This window comes from Cryptotermes secundus, unplaced genomic scaffold (assembly GCF_002891405.2).
Source record: "Cryptotermes secundus unplaced genomic scaffold, Csec_1.0 scaffold1859, whole genome shotgun sequence".
Classification (NCBI taxonomy): domain Eukaryota; kingdom Metazoa; phylum Arthropoda; class Insecta; order Blattodea; family Kalotermitidae; genus Cryptotermes; species Cryptotermes secundus.
The window spans coordinates 76,138-99,061 of record NW_019734348.1 but is presented as its reverse complement, the minus strand read 5'-3'; the positions used below and the strand labels follow the sequence as shown (position 1 = coordinate 99,061).

The 22,924-nt window shown below is 38.5% G+C and overlaps 1 protein-coding gene and 1 non-coding gene across 3 annotated transcripts in view; both read right to left on the bottom strand.

The window, feature by feature from the left end:
• Positions 1 to 4,667: 4,667 nt before the first annotated feature.
• Positions 4,668 to 22,924, bottom strand: part of LOC111868717 — a 25,894-nt gene continuing 7,637 nt past the window's right edge. For both annotated transcript variants that reach the window (XM_023859634.2, XM_033753149.1), the window contains 8 exons: positions 18,155 to 18,185; positions 17,265 to 17,530; positions 15,245 to 15,381; positions 13,923 to 14,110; positions 12,720 to 12,810; positions 10,150 to 10,327; positions 8,582 to 8,819; positions 4,668 to 7,782 (listed from right to left, as the gene is read on the bottom strand). In XM_023859634.2, coding sequence (XP_023715402.1) covers positions 7,517 to 7,782; positions 8,582 to 8,819; positions 10,150 to 10,327; positions 12,720 to 12,810; positions 13,923 to 14,110; positions 15,245 to 15,381; positions 17,265 to 17,530; positions 18,155 to 18,185 — 1,395 coding nt within the window. In that variant the 3' untranslated portion in view covers positions 4,668 to 7,516. The remainder of the gene's footprint in view (positions 7,783 to 8,581; positions 8,820 to 10,149; positions 10,328 to 12,719; positions 12,811 to 13,922; positions 14,111 to 15,244; positions 15,382 to 17,264; positions 17,531 to 18,154; positions 18,186 to 22,924) is intronic.
• Positions 20,134 to 20,204, bottom strand: Trnag-ccc. The gene has a single exon. It is a non-coding gene; the product is annotated as a tRNA-Gly (tRNA).

The following is a 22,924-nucleotide window of genomic DNA, read 5'->3' as shown; positions in this document are numbered from 1 at the left end:
TTTGATTTATTAGGTCCCATAAGTTTCCCCACTGTTTACCATTTTGGATATGTAGATGATACAAAGTTTTATTGAAGTTTTGTTTCTTAGTGTACCAAAACTTTATTTCATTCTTTATGCATAATTTATGAACTTCATCATCTGTGTGTTTGGCAAGTGCTTTATTGTGTGAATTTATCTTGGTGTGTACATATTTTGGTGTTAAATTTAATTCTAGCCATGTTTTGTTGCAGTAAATATTTGTGTTGCAATTCAGTACCTTGAGCTTAGTACTCGTGTATTTATTTATGCAGTATGCCAACTCCACATACAAACAACCTGACAGTAATACCCAGAGTAACGCGTGTAGCCTTCACATTATAATAGGTAACCATTATAGGTACAAATATACGAGACACCCTAAATAATATCGATCATAATATATATAAAATAGAGTGATATGTTGGGATTTTGGACTTTATCCATCGTCCTGGTTTTTAAGATAACAATTAAAAACCAGGACGATGGATAAAGTCCAAAATCCCAACATATCAGTGTGTTATACACCATCGTCAGAATCCTATAGTAACTATAAAATAGAGTATAACTCATTTTCCAGGAAGGTCAAAAACCAACACGACCCAGATTTTGAAGAAAGATCCCAGTACGCAGTTACCCCACATCACAACCGTTGCTACCATAGTGGAACAACCAAACAACACATATACAGATATGTAGCAGTCACAAAGTCTTAAATATGGCTTATAAGTTATGACTACTGTAATCGCTATTTTAATTTTATTTTAGTTTTAATTTTAATTTTAATTTTTATCTGTTTAATGTCAAATTTTGACAGCAAGTTTTAAACTATATGTGAACTACATTTAAATTAAAGTGTATTTGTTAGCATAAAGATTCATACAAACACAATATGAATTCATATTGATTAAAAATGCAATTCATGAACTAGTACCTGTATTCTTGTATGCCTGAAGATGACCCAAGAAAAGGGTCGAAACATGTAGTGTTACCACCAACGGCCAATAAAACAAATGTTGACACAGTAGTATCTATTTGTCTCTTTCAGAACTGCTGTTGTGTAGACTGTCTCGTTATATATCTTGGGTATGACACACAACAGGATGCCTACCATAAAATTAGGGGCTATATGTTTAAACTCGGATAAGCGTACAAAGTTATTGTGAATACACTGAAGTAGGTGCTTTGATTGATGTCAGAGATTATTTATAATTCGTTGTTATGCCATGATTGAGACTTATGTTGGCTATTGTTTATGAGTTAATGTGGTGATTATATAAATGTAATTAATTTTGTTTGACAAAGATCTTAAATCTTGTATTAATTGCTAAGATGTCATGCAAAGTTAATAATCCTACATTAAATAGCATATAACTGTTCTCTCCTTAAAAGCAATCATATTTGTATAACCAATGGGAAGAGTGAAAGGATATGGCATTCATGTTATTGTTCATCTCACAAAATGTATTAAGAAAAGTGTGAGTGGTAAGTATGTCACCACCAATTATAATTTGTTTGTCAGTTTCTGACATGATTTGAGCCCAGCATAATGTTTAGATCATAGCATTTAGTCAAATATTGGTGATATTGCAATGAGATAAATGAATTTGGAAAATTTGGTAAGTTATATAAGACATTTCTAGTGCTGTTCTATTATTAAAATGCTCCAATTTAAAAGAAGAGTGTCGTCTTCAGTCTAATACTGATATAAATATCAATTGCTAGTATCATTATATAATTTGAAGATTTCACAGAAACTGTGTGCAGTGAGATCGTGTCAGGTGATCAGCCACATGGAATTAGTACTGAAAATGTCAGAAGAAGCCTCTGTCTGTGTCGTAGGTTTATATGATGCATGGCATGTTTTATTGATACCTGTAAAGTGTGCTATTGACTGTCCCAGCTTTTGTGTGCATTTGAGTGTACACTGCCTGAAGTTAAGTTCATCTGTTCCTTGTTTTGGCCAACCTATCATAAAGAGAAACTAAAAAAATACGTTGCCTTTTTCGTTCGTTTTCAAACCAATATACTGTAGAAAATTCTGAGTTCCTTGACTTTATTTTCATTTTTTGTGACACTGTCTTTATACAGAGGTATACTGTGTTGTGTTCTCTGTAGTTCCACAGTTTCCAGACTTCTGAAAGATCTTTAAATTTTCTCCATGATATACCAAACAAAACTAGCTTTGTGTGTAATTTTTTAAGATTTCATTATTTTATTATATTTTATTTTGAAACCATTCATGAAGGAATTAGTTTAATAGATGTTTGAATATATATGGGTACTGTTATAATATTACGTGTTGTTTTAAGGGTAAGTTTGTGCCTATTAAGATTCTGCCTTACCATTTGAGAATATCTGCATATACAGTAAGAAAATAGATTTTCATATATGTTGTTGACATTGATCCTTTCTGTTGCAGTATGAAGCGATAAACCTTTATAGGACAGTCTCGTATGCCGTTCCTACACACAAACCATTCCTTTTTATGTGCTGGATGTAATTTGTGTATGATGATCCCATGTTAAATGCCATTTTTTATTGTGTTATGACTTGTCTCCTTGCTAGGATGAAATGGGTTTAAAGGCTCCAGCATTGGATACACACACCTGGAGATGGAAATTTTTGTCCTGTGTGTATGAGTATTAACACATGGGTGCATTCGTAGTCCTCAGATGGTTATAGATGATTTTAAACTTTCTTATTAGCAGAGTTTAAGTACATACAAAGGGGGACCCAAAAATAACCGGAAACGACATGTTGCGCACGCATGCTTTGTAGTTACGAGTTGTGCTGCTAGGTGATGTTAGCTGGGGGTCTCCCGCGACTGTTAATGAGCTGGCGTCAGTCTGAGTTAAGTGGTTTGTCTGTGGTGCTCTGTTGTGTGCGTTCCTGTTTCAACCCTTTGGCGATTAGTGAGATGGCCGACCAGAAGGAACAAAGAGTGTGCATGAAATTTTGCTTTCTGTTAGGGAAAACTGCACTTCACTCTTCAAGTCGCGGCAAACATTCACGCGGTTTTCTCTTTGGTCATCTCCGAGCAAGCAAGGAACAAATTTTGCAGACACCCGTCTCATGTGCAAACCTTCGGTTAAAATTCGCTGGACCGTGCTCCATGAGATGTTCGTTTCCTCAGAAAGTTGGTCAATGGTCTTTCGACGATCTTCATCAATTTCACGCACACTCGTTGTTCCTTCTGGTCGGCCATCTCACTAATCGCCAAAGGGTTGAAACAGGAACGCACACAACAGAGCACCACAGACAAACCACTTAACTCAGACTGACGCCAGCTCACTAACAGTCGCGGGAGACCCCCAGCTAACACCAGCTAGCAGCACAACTCGTAACTACAAAGCATGCGCGCGCAACAGATCGTTTCTGGTTATTTTTGGGTCCCCTCTCGTATATGTAAGTACTTAGGATACTGCAGAGCTTAACTTTGAATGTTCATTTTTTTATTTTATAATTTTATTATGAAATGTGTCATGAAGAAGAATGGAACTATGAACTTTCAGCATTTTAGGTTATTTTCTTTTTGTCCATAAAATATTTTTAAGAAAGGAGCATAAGATAATGGGATCTGCAGAATATATTTTCTGTACTGTAATACTGCTTAGATATGAGTAAGTATAAATATGACCTTTTCAGGCCTGCTAAAATATCTGATAATGCCATCATTACAGAATATTTTTAACTATCCCTGAAACTTATCAAAAACACATAAAAGTCAGTCAAATTAGATTTACTGTATTGTATTTCTTTCTGTGTTTTTATCTTCTTTCAAAATTTGCTCTATATGTCATCACTCTTAGAGATATTTTGTTTTTTTGTTTGTTTGTGTAGCCTTAGTGTGAACTGTAGAGACTGAATAGTCATGAACACCTTGGATGAAGACCTTTCCATGGTCATGGGAGTCATGTCTGCGTATGGTGTCTTGCATGTTACAGCACAACTGCCTATTAGTAAAATAAATTCCCATGCCTCACCTATGGCTATAACACAGCAGTAGATTTAGATATCTTTTTGCCACATTTTAGACCATTAATTTTGGTGTAAGATTTGAGGTTTTCACAGCGGTGACTATGAAGAAAGCAGTCTTCTGGGCTGTGGCGCGGTCTAGATGTGGTGTTAACTGACGTTTCGGAGGAATGTATCGCCTCCATCTTCAGGGTAGAAGGAAAGCAGTCTGCTTGCACCTGTTCTCATTGTCTCTTCGCTTGCGGATTTTCTTATTTTTCCTTCTACCCTGAAGATGGAGGCGATATGTTCCTCCGAAACGTCGGTTAACACCATATCCCAGAAGACTGCTTTCTTCATTAATTTTGATGTATGACGTTTTCTATGTAAAATCACATTTTGCTGTTAGAATTATTGTATGTTGTATGTGTCTAGTTTTATTCCATGGTAGAGGCATGGGAAATCTGTATTTTCATTAACAGCCTTTTTCATAACAAGAATTAGATGGTTGCCATGGGGAATTTATTTGAAGTGTTTTAATTAATTTATTACATTTGAGTGGACAAAATAATATGTTAATGGGTTAATGACAGACCTGGAAGGGTTAAGGTAGAAGTCAATTAAATGCATTGCTGACTGTGTTGTGTGCCATGGATTATGATGTAAGGTAGATTTTGTTATGTATGTTATGGATGGAAGCAGTGAACTTAAGGTACAGGAGTGCTAATTAGTAGATTGGATTTTGTTGAGATCCGTGTTGTTTCCTGTAAATACACATTGGAAGTACTAGTCATATAAATGAGATATGAACAGGACTGGAAATGGGGGGGTAGACACCATCATCTTAGTTCCAGAGCCCTTCATTTTGAGAAAGTTATTTCCATTGCCTCAAGACATCAAACTGTTTTTCTGAACAATGATACATGTAGAATTGAATTGATGGCCTCCATTATAATAGTTTGGTTTTTATATGAGTTGGTTACTCTCCCAAGCTTATCCACTGATTTGGAGTGTCTACCTAACTCTGAAATTCCATTTCTACCCCTGATAACAAATGTTCATTGTTGCTACTGCTTTAATCAAAGTGTATATCATATTTTAGTCAAGAGCAGATATTTTAAACGGGACCTGAGTTACTCTGTTTTTTACATTCATGTAATAGCCATGCATAGTATTATGGATTTCATCCTTTTGTAGTTACAAAATGAATTGCAGTGGGGTGGAAAAGAGCTTTAAAATTTGTTGTGAATTATTTGTTCAGAATAAGTCTTTGCTACTAACACACAGCTGTTCATATACACATGCTATTAGCATGCAAAATGTTCAGTACCTAATGTCACTTCAGTATATTGAGACAAATTGGGATATCTGTGTGTTAGATTGCTGTCATATGGGCTTGATGGGTGAGACCACTGGAGTGTCAAGCTGACCATTCATCTTTATTTAATATTGAGGTCTAGAATACAAGGAGCTTTACCTCAGACTCTCCTTATGCCTTTATGACATGGTGCTTAAGTACAGGATAGCTTTATCTGTGAAAGCCTAGAGTGTAATTTGTTCATATGCTACTTGAATATTTGGAACAAAAGGATGAACACTCCATGTATATTTTTGCATGGTTTAGACAAGACCAGTTTTATATGTATAAGATAACAGATTTTAGTCAAAATATCTGCCATTTCTTTGTGTTCTATGGGTAAAATATAATGATGGTTGATTAATAAACTTTTTATTTGCTTAAATATTTCTACCAAATTTTTCACTGGGGTTGTTAATACTTCTGCTGTGTTTTCAGGAGATCATGGGTCTGAATCTGGACCCAGAGAGTGACTGTCCTCTCTGGGGTCTTCTACAATTCCCCCAAGCAATGGTGGGATTGCTATGACCACTCCTTATTTACAGCCTTCTCATTTTGTCATTCATAATAATTCTGTCATTTGCTACTCTGAGGCTTCCTTAAATAACTCAAGAATCAATGAAATGTTTGAAGATATCATCTGATAACCCTTATTTCATTTGGTTCTTGTTTTGAGAATATTCAAAGCTCTCCACCATAATTCACAATTGGGATATGTGGTTTTAATAAAACCAAGTAAGGCTAACATTTTGTATTCTCGATAGGAAGTTGCACAGTACAAATATATGGTAACATCTGTTTGTATGATGCTTGCATTAAATTTTATTACATTCATCAGCTGGTTCAAACATTGTCAGATAAAACATGACAGTAAGTCTTGATTTAAACTTTTACCTGTTTTGCATGAGATATCCTTTTCTGAAACACTGGTACTTCTTCTGAAGATGTATTTGATGTGCAAGAAGATGACTGAAAGAATTGGATCCTACTGTCTCCAAAGAGTTTACAGTGCCTGTTTGCTAGTTTTTAAAATAGAAATTTATGTACACATAGAAATATACAAGTGAACAAGATTTCTGAGGATGAAGGAAAACATCATGAATGGCCAAGGACAAGTAAATGTATTAATCCATCTGGAAAACAACAGTAATTTTAAATCACCAAGTCAAAATTCATAGTTAAAATAAAATATTTATGCAACAACATGTTTTAGCTTGTGGATTAGATTTTCTTTTCGTAATTTTACCTTGGCTTGAAAACTGTTAAAGTATAAAGCTCCTATAACAGAGTAGGAAAACCCTCCTGCCTCCCAAAACCCCACCCATTTTAGTATAAACACAAACAGTTGACTAAGGACAGGAACTAAAGGTAATATAAACCATTTTAACATTTGCTGGTTCTGTGGCTCTCACAGCAGCGACCATAGAAAGTACTGTCTTCTGGGAGGTGATGCTGTGTACTCTGATGAAAGTTCACCAACATTCCTACAGAATGGTGAGTGACTGGATTACACAGCTTTACATCCCAGAAGATTCTTCTCTTCCCCTGATCTGTTTCTTTTTATTTATTTACAAGACCTCATGCAAATCCACTTTAACCATATCAGGATATATTGTACTGGCACAACTTTTTGACAGCCCATAAATACAGAATAGTTTACTGAAAATGACAATAGTAGAGTTTGAAATATGCATACACTTTATTTTATATATCCTGAATTTTGGTAATTCAGAATACATTGGTGATGCAAGGAAAACTTCAAATATATTCCATCCCATACTAACACCTGAATACCAGCACCTTTTTTTTATATTTCTAAAAGTAGCACCTCCAAACATAACCTGACTGAAAGCAAATACTGGGGAAATGGCAGGAAATAGGCAATTGGAGGGTATAAAACTTTAAGGAAGGAGGAGGAATCTTACTTAGTGTTGGCACTTCAGTACATTACGCATTTATATGGAGTGCCAATTCATGATCTGTAGATTCCTCATCACCCATTCCCAGATATTGCTCCTGGTCCCCAGCAGTGGGCATGCACCTCTCACTTCAACATCAATTCCAAAGCATTGATGTAATTCCGTTGAACACAATTCTCCCTTGAAAATTGAGAGTTTGATTTGTCAGTTTTATCTGCATTTCACATAAATCATATTTTTGCCAAGATCTGACATAATCCATGTATCACTGTACTGTGTTTCTTCCTGTATAGCCACTTGTCTCTACCACTGCAATGTCACTAGGACCAACAGAATACTTTCGCTTGTGGTCTCGTACTAGCTGGTCAATTGAACGTGTATGTTGAGTTGATGCAAGTGTAGAGTGTAGGCGGGAGACAAGGTAACACATGATGAATGCCGACAAAAAGAGCAAGCATCCCAGGACTGCTGCAATTACTAGGAATGTGCTGCAGGATCCTTCGAGTGAGTTGGCAGCACTGTGATAAAAGTCTGCAAATAGTGAATTCAAGGTTGTGCTCAGTAATTATTGTTGCTGGTCTGGTTATCTGTGTTTGTTCGTTTAGAATGTTGTAGTAAGTTGCATGAACTGTACATCTTTGAGGATTTGTGTTCATGTACAGATCAGAATGTTACACATTTCGTACTACATCATTTTAGTCCTGTACTGTGTGAATAGGCAGATCTCTGTGTTTAGAATTCTGTAATGTTTATTCCTGCTACAAGAATCTTCCAGGTGAATAATACAATAATAGTAATTTTTATGTCATCTAATAGTTTCTTGTTAAGAAAATATGTCGTTTCATATTGACTCATTTAGTTATGATTTTTTTAAATTAGTAGACACTAGAGAACAGTCTGCTGAAACCAATGGTAAACTAAAAACGTGGAAGCTGTATGTTTTTCTGGACTGAGCAAGTTAACCCAAGTGGTAATGCTTCTAATTAGAACTGAAATGATACCTGTTTCAAATCTCAGCTGGAGCAACTACCCAGACAGATTTTCATGGATTTCCTCAGTTTATCTCCATGTAAATGCCCATTATTCCTTCCTTCCACATGCTTTGCAGTTCAATATTCATAATTATCCATTCATTTAATGCTACATAATCTTGAGTTACTGAAAGTGTTATTAAATGATCTAGTAAGAAATGCATTTTGGGGTATGACACTGTTATTACATTCCAGAAAATACTCTTCATTACAAATTAATAAATAAAATAAATCAATCAGGAAAGGTCCCATATTGTATAGGTATAATGCTGGCTTGTATGGTGTTTAAGTGTACTTACCTCCAGGCATGAGAACTGTATATTCAATATTCTCGTTGAACTTGGTAAATTGAGAAGGAGTTGTGTTGTAACGGCTTGTTAGTGCCTCAGCATGGGGAATCTGTACAACACCAGAATTATGATGGCTGTCATCATGATCATAGAAGTATGACTGATTTGTCACAGAGCCTGGATAATAGTTGTGGCGGCGCTTTCTTCTTCCATGACCAGCTGGCTCAAACAAATCCAGGCAGTATTCCTGAAATGTAAGAAATCTTGTTAGTCAGACATAGTAAATATCTGATTGACTAATAGGATTTAAACACATTGCTTCATATATATGAGTCATGTTATGTAAGTCAGTATAGTGAGTAGCTATGGACTGAAAATAAGGTTAAGGATTTATGGAGCATAACTCCATTCCCTCTATATGCCATCGTTGCATGCTGATAAGACACATGAGCCACTTTGCCTTTATGTTACATTCTACTGTTTTATATATGTATGTTTCTAAAACTACATTGTATATTTCCTAACTTGTATTTTCATTATTCAACTTTGGATNCTATACCCTACAGATACTGGTGCGTGCCATCAGTCCCGACTCAGCCAGCGAGTTCAGCCTCTACTGGCTCAGCGGTATCTAGATGCTTCCCCCATCTACCAGAGGCGTTAGAGACTATTGTTGGGCGGGAAATGCCCTTAATAATTTGGCTCAGAGGCCTCCTTGAGGGATGAGGTTCTTTTACATGCTGTAAAGCTACGACATGGGACCCACAGCTCCCGGAGGACTTGTTCCCTGAATTTTTCCGCCCTTAAAAATTCCACGACCTCCGCCGGGTTTGAATCCGCGTACCTTGAGTCATGAGGTGGGAACATTACCCCTAGACTACAGAGGCCGCTTGGCATGTATATAAATACATATTTAATTAAAATATATTTGGTTATGATGCCAAAGTCATATCAGCCACAACAGGTGAACCTACTATAAATAAACAGATGCTTCATTTGTTTCAGCAAAAGAGTGCAATTATAAAGGAAGCAAAACTAGTTCTTAATTGAGCTTGGACTGCAGCTGATTTTATTTAATTTTTCATAGCAGTGCTATATTATAAAAGACTTTGAAGAACTCTTGTGTATATTTATTCCCATTAATGTGTGTAATAATGTGTAATAACAGTGAATAGTAAAGTCTTAATATTTTATTCATTCTCAATATAATTTTGACTTCTCACAAATTTTATAAAGTATCAGTTAACAGTGAATAGTTATATGAGACTTCGGTGTTTGTTTATTGTAAGGGAAGAGGTCTCATAGTCTATAATAAGTGAGTTTATTGAAAGTCATCCACTTTCAGAATTACAGATTATCACTTCAATTTCTCACATTAGCTATCTTTCATTTCTTGTAAGTCATTTGCTGAGCATGGATGTTGGCATGTCATTTATAGTTCCTTCTGTGGAATGAGCCTCCTAAATGTACACTGTATACTTTTCCAGTCTTATCTTTTTATAATGTAAGAAGATAGAGAGATACAGACAGTGAGAGTGAAATAGTAACAGTACTAGCCTTGAACTTGGAATACCTACAGGTTGGCAGTCCGTGGCATCCATGCATGCTTTAATCTGGGAATGGATCCACAGCGTGGAACGCTCTCTCATGTTGCTCAGCAGGAATGCTTCAAAATCAAGAAACACTTCGTTATGGCGTTCCCTGTAACGAGCTGGCTGGTGCGGGATGATTGATGCAAAGTCTCGGTTACGGCATCTGCATCAATGACGCACACATTTATTCTCATGGCTGCAGTAGTCAGTACATTTCTCACTGAATAAATTTATATAATAAAAGAAAATTATTTTGTGAAATTAATGCCAGTAATTTTGTGTTCCTTTGACTTGTATGGATTGAAGGTATATTGGAGAAGTTATGTTTGTCTGTTTCATGTTTCTTTCCCAAAACACTTGATGTATATGGATAATATTTGGTATGATGGTCTGTACTGAATGTTTTAAGGAGAGTCAACTGCCACTCTGTGCCAGTCCACTGTAACCCAGATTTTTTATACATCAAGCTCAAGACAAACTTTTTAAATTTCCCCCAAACCCCTGATGTGACATAAAAGTCTACAATTAAGTAATTAACCCCATGATGCATGGCCTTTCATGAGCGGCTGATAGTTATTTTACTTGTAGAGAAACACCCTGCTTTCAATGAATACAAATGTTCATCACTGTGTTCTCTTAACACCCACAATTGAACCCCATTCTAAGTTAGCTGACTTCAGTATTATATTTAAGCATCCTGTTGCACTCAATACGATACATGATACAAACTACACGTAGTAAAGATAAGCAGCGGCATGCACACACAGAGACTACACAGAATGACACAGGTACGGTACTAGAAACAAGAAGTAGCCGCTGCAACACTATAGACATAGGGCGAGTAACCCTGACAATTTTAAATTTTAAAATTTAGAGAAAATTGAAAAGATTTTAAAAGTAGAACTGAAGATTTTATAAGTGCTAATTCAGAGAAATCAAAATTAACGTGTGTAAATAACAAAGATATCAACGAAGTAGATTTTGGTAATAATGGTGAAAGGAACAATCAGGAAGACGTGTGTTTTTAAATTTTAAATGTTAAACTAAGTGCAGTGTGGCAGATATGTGAGTAATACACTTGATGATCGCCGTTTGTGGCTGAAACATGTAGTGTGTAAAGGAGAGCAAAATGAAAGACCTATAATATATGGTTTGCACTGAAGACGGAGTTTTTATCATGTGTTAGCTGACTTCAGTTCATATCCTGTACCTCTAAGATATATTTTGTATATTTTAGTATATTTTAATACTATCTTCTTATATACCTGTATCTCCAAAGTGGTCTCTTCTATTGAGTTTTCCTGACTGAAACCTTGAATGCCTGTCTCATCTCTCTCATGCATACTACATATCCCATCTGTCTTACTTTTTAAGTAAATTGCTCTTACAACTTTATGGGGTAGAATTCAAATTGTGAAAGTCCCCATTATGTAATATTTGAAGTAATTTCAAAAGATAGTGACAGCTTTGATTGCACCATCTATTAAAATAGCCAAAATAATTTAAGATGCTAAAATATAATAGGCAACCAACTTTTCAGGAGATGTATGGAGGCAAAAGAATGCACATTATGTTGAGGCTTATGTGGTATTGCAGTATGAATTAATATGGGGTTCTTGTGAAGAACAAGATTGAATAAACAAATGAAGTATGTAATCAGAGTTGGTAATGGGTAATGCTATTAAGATTAACTAGTTTCTATTAAAAACAAAATATCTTTCTTCCATGAAAATGTACAATTTCTGTAACTGAAAAGTCATACATAGGCTTAACTATTGGGACATTTTGAATAACAATTCGATTCTTGATCTCGTCAGACATCAAACAAATCCTGACCAAGTGGATCGGTGCTTCTAAATGATCTGTCATATGCATAGAAAGGAAATAGCTGTGTCCTGATTGCAGAGCTGTGACATCATCTCTGTATTCTGATCTTCACATAGCTTGTGTGATATAGTTTCAAATAGAAATCTAAATCCATGATTTATTCCAGCCGTCTTACAGTGCATACACTCATTCACCTCACTCTTCACTCCTGTACTACATGTTTCGGCACAAAGGTGCCATCTTCAGGTGCTTTTCGATTTACGTTAAACTACCTCACTGCATGCCTTGCCATCTTCATACTAAAATAACTAAAATATATGTTCATCATATATATTGAAAAATATTAAAACTGTTCAGGATCTTTTATCCCTACGTCGCATCTCAATACACGAGTCACACCTATCCTCTTCTATCGGAGCACTCTTCCTACTTTCGTGTGTGTATCCTGAACAGTTTTAATATTTTTAATATATAATATTTTTCAATATATATGATGAACATATATTTTAGTTATTTTAGTATGAAGACGGCAAGGCATGCAGTGAAGTAGTTTAACGTAAATCGAAAAGCACCTGAAGATGGCACCTTTGTGCCGAAACATGTAGTGCAGGAGTGAAGAGTGAGGTGAATGAGTGTATGCACTGTAAGACGGCTGGAATAAATCATGGACATAAATCAGTGCAACAGGATGCTAAAATATAACATTAGAAATCTAAATGTTGTCTTACCCATCCTTTACAAGAGCAACGCTGCCACTCATGTGAGGATCATCAGGGTCAGGGGAGACGGTAACTTCCATGAGCTTCACGTATTTCCATGCTGAAATCAAGCAAATTACATCTGTTGTCACGAATCAGATTTTCAAAATTCTCACATGATGAATTCTTCAGAAATATACAATTTTCATGTAACATTCTACAGTAAATGAAAGTAACAACGTGACATAATAGTATTGGGGTTTTCTAACTAACCAACCAACCAACTGACCATGTCTGTGATATTAGAATCTGAATGTACAGTACTGCTAGTTCTTGGGCTTGAGCCATTTCCATCAACTACATATCAACATAATCTATTTCCATAACATCCATCCTAATACTATTTTCCAACAACTTTTTTTGGTCTTTCAGTTGGTTTCTTTGCAAGAAGTGATCTGACTTCACTAAAGTTATGTATCCATTTCTTGCAACCATCATCAGTGCTCAATTTCACTAACCTAACAAGTATTGATCCTGTCTCATGAGACAACAGCATACCTGAGACAGGTCTGATTCTCTCTCTCTCTCTCTCAGGAGTCATTGTTTATCCTGTCTCATCAGAGAGTAATAAAATCCCTGAACAATGCCAAACCTATCTTACGGGATAATAGTAGCATATCTAAGTCAGGGTTGATCCTGTCTCTCAAGTCATTAGGAGCATACTCATGTCAATTCAGTCTTGTCTCATAAGATAGTATAAACTAGTCATGGTTGATCATGTGTCATAAGTTTGTATAAGCCTGATCCTGTCTTACAAGAAAGAAGTATTATATCTGAATCAGGGTCTGAACATGTCTCTTAGGACAATATTGGCATACTTGAGTCAGTGTTGGTCCTGTCTCACGAGATTTTATAAATTAATCAGAGTTGATCTTATAGATTCTGTAGATGGTGTATAACACTCGAAATTACTGTTTTTTTTGCACTTCATCCATCGCCCATTATTCTGAAAAGCTAGAGAACACAACGTTTCCGAAACTGGATCTATTTCCATCATCAGGTGAAGGGGCAGAGATACCTAAGGACGCAAACGGATCCAATTTCCAAAAGTTGTTTTCTCTATATTTTATAACACCAGATGATCGGCAAAATCCAAAAACCCAGTAATTCCGAGAACTGATGATGTGTTCCAGGATATCTGAGCTAGAATCTCATAGGTTAGTATCAGCATACCTGAGTCAGGGTTGATCCTAGCTCGCAGCTGCAGTTTGGTTCCTATGGGCACTGCTTGGTCCACAGGCAGCTCACTGTTACTGTTGTTGCCCACTCTGATGGGGGGCGCCTCTTTGTATAATGCCACCTCGTACTCAAGGCGCCCTGGTGTCTCCTCCACCACTCCCGATACTCGAGCACCATTTGGACTGGAAATGGAACAGTTCTCTTCTCAAGTTTTAGAAGCATTTTCTCTCAGTGTAGTACATACAGGGTTGTAAATTTTAATGCTACTTATGTTACGAGTAGATGAATTTGTAACATGTCATTCATGGTTGATTCTTAAATTATTTAATGGCATTACTTCAACTACAGAGGTTACATATGGGAAGATATTATGAATGGGTACAAATTAGGATTTCGTTTGAGGTGGTCATGGCTTACTTTTGGCTGGAGAGACTAATTTAGAAGGAACTAGTCTAGTAAACCCACACTGCACTTTGTTGATCTGTTAGTTTAACTTAGGACCTGAAGAGACTACTTTATGTTATGTCTTGAATCATCTTTGGCAGGTTTTGGTGAAACTCGGAGTATGACATATACTGACACCATATGCGAATTTCATTCATTTCTTTTAATGTTTGAAGGGTAACATAATTTTAGGCAGTCGTTTTCAAAATGTGGATTACGCGCCCCCATCTCTTGGGGGACACAGGATATTCTGGAAACGTTTTACAGCAGAATTGAATTTATATAATTCTCAAAATTTCACAACATTTGTAAAATCATGATATGCGTTAATTGATAAAAACTTAAAAATGCACTGATTTAAGAAAAATTAAAACTAAAAAACTCTTCCTTTTACACACACCCAGTCACTTGCTCACAAAATTCAAAAGGTGGCCCTGATGAAATTTTCACTAAATTGATGAAGGGCGCTATTATATAGAGTTTAAGAACCACTGACTTAGTTCGGTCTCACTTTCCATGTATTAATCTGAGAAAAGATGGCTCAAATAATAGTTATATTGTTAGTTGTCAATCAAAAGGTAATCTTTTACAGTGTTTGCAAAAAAAATAACACGTTTCGAGAAAATCTGTAATGACAACTGCTATCATTTACTATCATTTATGCTGGGCTTGGCAAGTGGCTTCATTCTTGAGTTAAGACGCATGTAAAGAATTTTGGCGAAGTAACATTTTGGGCATCTTCCACTTGGAAGGCCTATGGATATAAGGCTGAGGAAAATAAGTTGTGAGGATGGGAAGTGAATGGAACTTGTTCAGGATGTTGTGTAATGGTCGGCGTTGGTATTGGCGTCGTTGAACCTTTAAAAACTTACAAGCTGCCGGCGAACCCAGCCGCCTTGTTTTCGATAATGGTTGGTTCAGGCGGTTTGCACATGATGATTAGCTCCTGGTCAGACATCATGACCACACCCGGGAACTGCGGGAACCAGATTCGAACGTGCACAAACCCCTGCAACACAGTATGAACCCTGAATATGAGTAATATACGGCATGCTCATAATTTGCAGGATTTTAGTGTGGGCTATGTTTCCAGTTCCTGTCTTTCGCCACCCTGACCTCTGCCTGTCTGACACGTATAAAAATGTTGGATCTGGGGTTCTTACTGCAGTGCACGGTATTCTGGGATATGACTCCGTGTAGTTGCGGCAGTACCTCGAATTCTTCAAACATAAAATTTTAAGCGTATTGATTGAAACAAGAATTGTTATATAAATCCCGTGCGATAAACATTATGAAATTGTAAGATTTGAAGTTTTCACGGAGGTANACAGAGGCGATACTTTCCTCCGAGACGTCGGTTTACACAAGATCTACACGGCGCCACATCCCAGAAGACGGCATTCTTATGAAGATTGTTCTCTACGAAACGTACAATTTTAATTGCAGTTCTCAAAGTGAAATAACTGTTTTCTGTATCCTTAAAGACACTTAATAGCCCGTCTCACTAGGGCGCAGCTCATGAGCTCCGTTTTCTTAACCTGCAAGAAATAATGACGTTGCAGTCCTCTGCAGATTACGTCCCGTTCTTTGGCTCCAGCAGCTGCTGCGTTACGTCAGACGTGATTCTACTTCCTAACGACATGTTACGTTGCTCCGAAAGTAATGCGCACCTTTCATTCAGCTGAATCTTTTAACACTATTGTAAACGCATACAGCGTACATTTAGCAGGTGCGTTCGGCAGAAAGAAATATAAATTATCCGAAGTCATATTTTAACATTGAACTACATTACAAGAATGACATAAATCTGATTTTAATGCACTCTATAATCAATGAGGATTTTCTTTTGTTTTTTCTTCCTGATTATCATACTTTACTAAAATAATTTGTTTATCTATTATAACCGTGAATAAAATACTTTCTGCTGCATAGTCAAGTATAATTTGATTAACTGTATGTATATTTGCATATTGCACGTAGACCTTTAAATTTTAGGAGCCGGGATAGCGCACTGGCTGTGGGCTGTACGGCCAAGTGGTCTAAGTTCGAGCCCCAGTAGAGTCAAGAATTTTCTCAACGTCGTCCAGACCGGTTTTGCAGTCCACCCAGCCTCCTATCCAATGGGAACCGGAGGCTCTTTCTCCTGAGGTAAAGCGGCCGAGGCGTGAAGCTGACCAGTCACATCCAACTAGTGCCGAGGTCAAGAAGACTTGGATCTATACATCTCCTTCCACATGCGCCTTCACGGTGCAGTCTTTAATTAATTAAGCACAAGGACAACTTTATCTTTTACATATAAATTTTGGCGAAAGCAGGAGGTTCTTAAATTATCGAAAAACGGAGACTTCGGTAGTCTTTGTGTATGTTCTGGACACTTTTGTCAGTAGTGAAGTACAGGCATGTGTCTATTTGTTTAATTATCTCGAAGACAGAGTTAATGAGTTTAATTTTCTCCAAAATGCCTGATGTAAGTATTTCTTTATTTCCATAAATACCTCACGAGAGAAAAGCATGTATGTCTTCAGGCAAAATTTACGTTACTGGTCCAAATTTTATCCAAGTTTTCAATAGGTCTAAGAATTTTATTAATTCCCCAAAATTTCAAATTTCATGAAAAAATCGTTCAACTGTTCTTAAGTATATATGCATAGAACTTACTAGGCGCTCCACATTGTTCCGAAAGCGCTTAAACATGAAAAGAAGGAGGAAGTATGGACAAAGAAGCTAGTAGGAATAAGATAATTGCAGGAAAATGGTGGAAAAACGAATGGAAATGAAGAGAAAATAAACTAGGAAACTATCAGTGTGAAGAAGCAGAGTGGAATGGGGGAATACATAAGGATTGGAGAGCCACAAGTGGGAGAATGAGGAGGAAGAAGGAGAGAGACCTACGTTTCTCTTGAGAACTCCACATCTCGAAAAGTCTGTGATGAGCAGATCATACGTGAGTTCTTCACTATCTGTTACGTCGGGTCGGATCTGGCAGAAAACATCAGTTAGCGGATCTACTTGTCGGTCGTCTGCGAAAATCGGAGATCCTTTGAAGCCCTCAGGCTTGCGGAGCCTCGCTGCGATGGTGTCTCTAGTGGCAGTAAGGCCGTGAGTCTTGTGCGCGTCGACCCCACTGTTACTGCCGAAAGTGCACTGTACGTCCGAGACTGGAAATTCACAAAAATATATTAAGGAAATTAGGATGAAATCAATACGAACGTAAGGGCAGTATCGCACTAGGATGCCAGCGGGAGGCCATGGCGCAGCTGTCAGTATCTGCATCTCGGCCGAACTCACTGTGTTAATTTAGTAGTCGTATATCGCATCTGGCATCTGTCTGGCAGCGCTGCCAACCAAGATGCCAAGTCCTAATGTTGCTGGCATCGCTCCCACGAAGGTAAAGGCCAAATCAACATCACACGACAGTCTGAGGCCAGTCCATTGACGTCTGAGCGTGTATATGTGCTTGTGTGCATTTCTGTTTCCTTCAAACATGTCCAATTTCGACACCGAAAGATTTACAATTGAAATTCAGTCCCGACCATCTGGCAGCTGGACGCCATGGCATCACTGTTGGTGTCGCTGCCGTGGCGTCCTAGTGTGATACCGCCCTAAACGTACGAATTCTAATTGAAATTAGCCACTTTAACATTTTTGTTAGTTCCTGGCTCGTATTTGAAACCTGGCCTCAATTTTCAATCCCTGTTCTAGTAATCAGACAATGTTTGAAATACGTCCGCCATTTACAACTCTCTATGAAATTCGATACGAGTGACGTCATATTGACTTACCGTCGTAATCTTGTGAAGTCACTACCGCCACCTGTAAAGACACAACAGCAATCATATTATTAATAATCTTCATAAATAAAAGTATGTTACATGATAATTTTAAAGTGGGTTCTATAGACGTAAGTGTTGCGAACGAACTCTGTCCGTACGTACGGGCCTGATTTCAGTCATCCAGCTAGAAGTGCGCGCTTAATTTTATTTATAATTATAATGATGATGATGATAGAAACAGTAATAACNCATATTCAGAGGATAATAACAATTATAATAATAATAATAATAATAATAATAATAATAATAATAATAATAATAATAATAATGGGACACGCGGTAGCGTAGTTGGTTTAGGCAATATGCTACAATCCGCAAAGGCGTGGGTTCGATTCCCAATTAAGTCATTGTTCGTTTTTTTTTTCAATTTACCTAATCCTTCCAGCTGCACTATGGCCCTGGGGTCGACTCAGCCTCTAACAAAAATGAATACCAGGGATCTTCCTGGGAGGTAAAGGGCGGCCGGCGCGTAAAGCTGACAACTTCACCGCCATCTGTGAGTCGATTGTCTAAAAAATGTGGAAGCCTCGACGTCTCATAGCCCTATGGGCCTGTACGGCCTTTTACAGGGATGCCTTTAACTTTTTAAATAATAATAATAATAATAATGGCAGCGGTAATTAAATCACGATAGGATTATAAGCGAAAGTAGAACTACAGCCCTATCATCAACAGGTGAGGATAGATAATTAAGAAATTCCGGTAAAATATGGATTTCTTTCTCTGTTCTCGTCTTGATCTCTTTCTTACTTTCTTCCGTTAGGATGCCCTAGCTGCAGTGCTGACGCCTCGCGGGAGCGACACGGTGTAGGAAGTGACGTAAAGAACGGGCAGGTGATTGCAACTCACTGCGGAGGTCCGGCCCAGCGGCCACTGAGTGGACCGACACGTGCAGACAACAGCCTCTTCAGCCTCACGTGACTATTTTCAGAAACGAGGTTCTGTTTCTTCTCAGCTACTGGTCAGGAATGCATATGAGGTATTGGTGGGAAAGCCAAAAGGAAAGAGACCACTGGGAAGACCAAGGCGTAGATGGGTGGACAATATTAAAATGGATCATAGAGATATAGGATAGGATGGTATGGATTGGATTTATCTGGCTCAGGATAGGGACCAGTGAACACGGTAATGAACCTTCGGGTTCCATAAAATGCTGGGAAATTCTTGAGTAGCTGCAGATTTGGCTTTTCCTCAATAAGGGCTCAGCTCCATAAGTAAGTAAGTAAGTTCATTTAATGACACTGCCAGTAACTCAGGCTATTATGCATATGGTGGAATGATTAACAAATAATGAATTGAAAAGAATTTGGAATGTACTGTAAGGTTAAGGTAAAGGCGACTATATCGCTGCGCCTAATTAATCGAGCAAACACATGAAGACATATGGAGAAGTGGAAGTATAACTCCACCATTCTAGATCTCGGCATTAGATAGAGGTGAGTGGTCAACTTCAAGCCCTGGCTGCTTCATCCCTAGGGAAAGATCCCCGGTACCCATAGTTAGTTATTGGAGAGGGTGGGTTTCCCCATGAACTTAGACCAGTATTGGTCCATTGTGCTTCCCTCTATGATATTCTACCAGTCTCTATACCCTACCGATATTGGTGCGTACCATCAGTCCCGACCGAGCCAGCGAGTTCGGCCTCTACTGGCTTGGCGGTATCTATAATGCTTCCCCCATCTATCAGATGCGTTAGAGACTACTGTTGGGCGGGAAATGTCCTTGAATTTGACCCAGTGACCTCCTTTGGAGATACGTGCCGTAAAGCTACGACACGGGACCCACGGCTTAAAGTCCCTCCCGGAGGACTTGTTCCCTGAATTTTTCCGCCCTTAAAAATTCAACGACCTCCGCCGGGTTTAAACCCGCGTACTACGAGTCATGAGGTGGGAACGTTACCTCTAGACTACGGAGGCCGCTAAAATACGTGCACTGCCCGGGAATCGAACCCGGGTCGCAAGAATGGGAATCTTGCATGATACCACTACACCAGCAGTGCGACCCCGGTACCAATTGTATAGGAGGCTTGTTGGACCCCAAAGCCTTTCTGGACTCTGCGGAGTAGACAAACATCTTTTGCCCCTGCCGGGAATCAAACTCCAGCCAATCAGCCCGTCTCTATGCCGATAGAAAGCAGCATATATAGCTAAATTTTATGTAATGTTCTGACATACGCCGATCACAGCGGCCGCGCGGTCTGAAGCATGAAATGTCTTGGCTCGCTCGGACGCTAGAATTGTGTGTTCGAGTCCCACTCGAGGCATGGATGTTGGTGTGTTGTGTATGCATTTATTCTGTTTGTGTTGTCCTTAGAGGTCATGCGACGACCTGATCACTCCTCCAAGGACTCCTACCGTCTGTGAAAAATGATTACGGAACTGAATAAGAGACCAGGGCCATAAATGGGCTGAAGAGTCATTGGGGGAAGATAAATCTGACATCTACGTGAAGGGAATTAGGAAAACCACGGGGAAACTTAGTCAAGAACGTAGATAGGCTATCTCTGTCGGGCTTCGAATCGGTCCCACATTAGAGCCCCCAAAAAAGAGCCAAGAGCATCATGACTTCACCCAGCTTTCTCTGTGCGAGGCTGTGGAAATCAGTGATGGTAGTATACCAACTGCATCTGGTATGGAGGAAATTCCACGATCAAGAGGCACAAGTAGGTTCAAGTTGAGATAACAGTGTGGTGATTATCAGACTCTTTAGCGGCCTCCGTAGTCTAGGGGTAACGTTCCCACCTCATCACTCAAGTTACGCGGGTTCAAACCCAGCGGAGGTCGTGGAATTTTTAAGGGCGGACAAATTCAGGGAACAAGTCCTCCGGGATAGACTTTAAGCCGTGGGTCCCGTGTCGTAGATTTACGTCACGTAAAAGATCCTCATGTCTCTAGGAGACCTCTGAGCAAAATTAGGCAAAAAGTTTCCCGCCCAAGTAGTTTCCAATGCCTCCGGTAGAAGGGGAAAGTTATCGGGTACCAATGCCAGTAGAGGGCCGACCTCGCTGGCAGAAAGGGGAGAGTAATCGGGTACCACTGCCAGTAGAGGGCCGACCTCGCTGGCAGAAAGGGGAGATAACGGGCACCAATATCGGTAGGGTATGGTGACAGTAGAAATTAAAGGGGGACGTACAATAGACTGTTAGTCGCGGTGCATGGGGAAACCCACCCCCTCTATCCTGAATAACTGAATCAGACTCTTTCGTGTTCGGAAGGCTCCGCATTCGAATGACGGTCCACACAATAGTTATAATTACTGAGATGTTCCGTAATTTTCCTCGCCCTCTCCGCTGCTATATTTTGGCATACAGTGGAACCTCGCTTAACGAGCACCTCTCATAACGAGTAATTCACATAACGAGCAAAACAAATTATTAAAAAATGACTCGCTTAACGAGCCACGTTTCGCATAACGAGTTGCGAGAGGGGAAGTCCCGGATTGTGCGCTTGCTACATCAGTCCGTGTTTAGCACGCGTTCCGCTACCATCTTAGTGTCGCTTGTGATCACACATTTTTCCAAACTTGTGTTCAGACATATTATTTGTGATTTTTTTTTGTGCGAAATTTAATAACCCTTGCAAAAATGCCCCCGAAGAAAAAGCCGCAAAAAGACAGCCATAAGAGAATAAAAATAACCGTAGAAATGAAACGTAAAATCATTGAAAAGCGAGAACGAGGTGTGAGCGGGGCTGATCTAGCACGCAAATACAATCGGTCTACATCAACGATTTGCACGATTTGGAGTTGCATTGTGTTTCACAGCAAGAAGTTGTGGAGGAGAGTTTGTCAGAGGAGGAGGAGGTAACAGCAAAGCAACAATCTTCTGGCGCAATAAGAGAAATGCTGAAAGCATGGGAAACTGTTTCATCGTACATTGAGAAGCATCACCCTAATAAGGCAGTGGCTATGCGAGCTACAAATTTATTTAATGATAATGCTGTGTCGCATTTTCACCAAATTTTGAAGCGCCGGCAAAAACAAATGTCTCTAGACAGTTTTCTAGTAAAAAATAATTAGATATATATCATAAATAATAAATTAATAATTTCGAATTTTTTTTTCCTGCAAATCGAATTCGCATTCCAGGCTGGTTCATTCCGCAGAGAAGAAAAGATGAAGATGATTGACGCTCCTTAACAATGTATATATAATTTTCTTTGAATACACGTTATACATAAAAATTTTTGAGTATTTTTTTCGGCATGGAACGCATTATCGTATTTTACATTAATTTGTATGGGAAGAATTGTTTCACTTAACGAGTGTTTCACATTACGAGTAAGATTCTGGAAAAAATTATGCTCGTTAAGCGAGGTTCCACTGTATTACCTTAAGTGTAAGTCCTTGTGCGTAGGCCGCTACCAATCTGCTTATGGTTTGTAGGATTTTAGGTTCTCACAGCGGTGATTATGAAGAGTTCTAGCTTCTGGGATATAACGCTGTGTAGTCCGTTGAAAGCCAGCCGATATTTGGGAGAAATATAGCTCTGGATGGGCTCGGAGACTTCAAATTAGGAGGGCAAATTATTCAAACTGTGAAATATGCAGATGACCTTGTGTTAATGGCTAAGGAAGAAACTGTGCTACAGGGCATGATTGATAAACTAATTGAAATTGGAAGGTGCTATGGCATGGAAATGAATGTGAAGAAAACAAAAGTAATGAAAATTTCGAGACAACCAACCCAAGTCACAATAAAGATAGACCAAAAACAACTGGA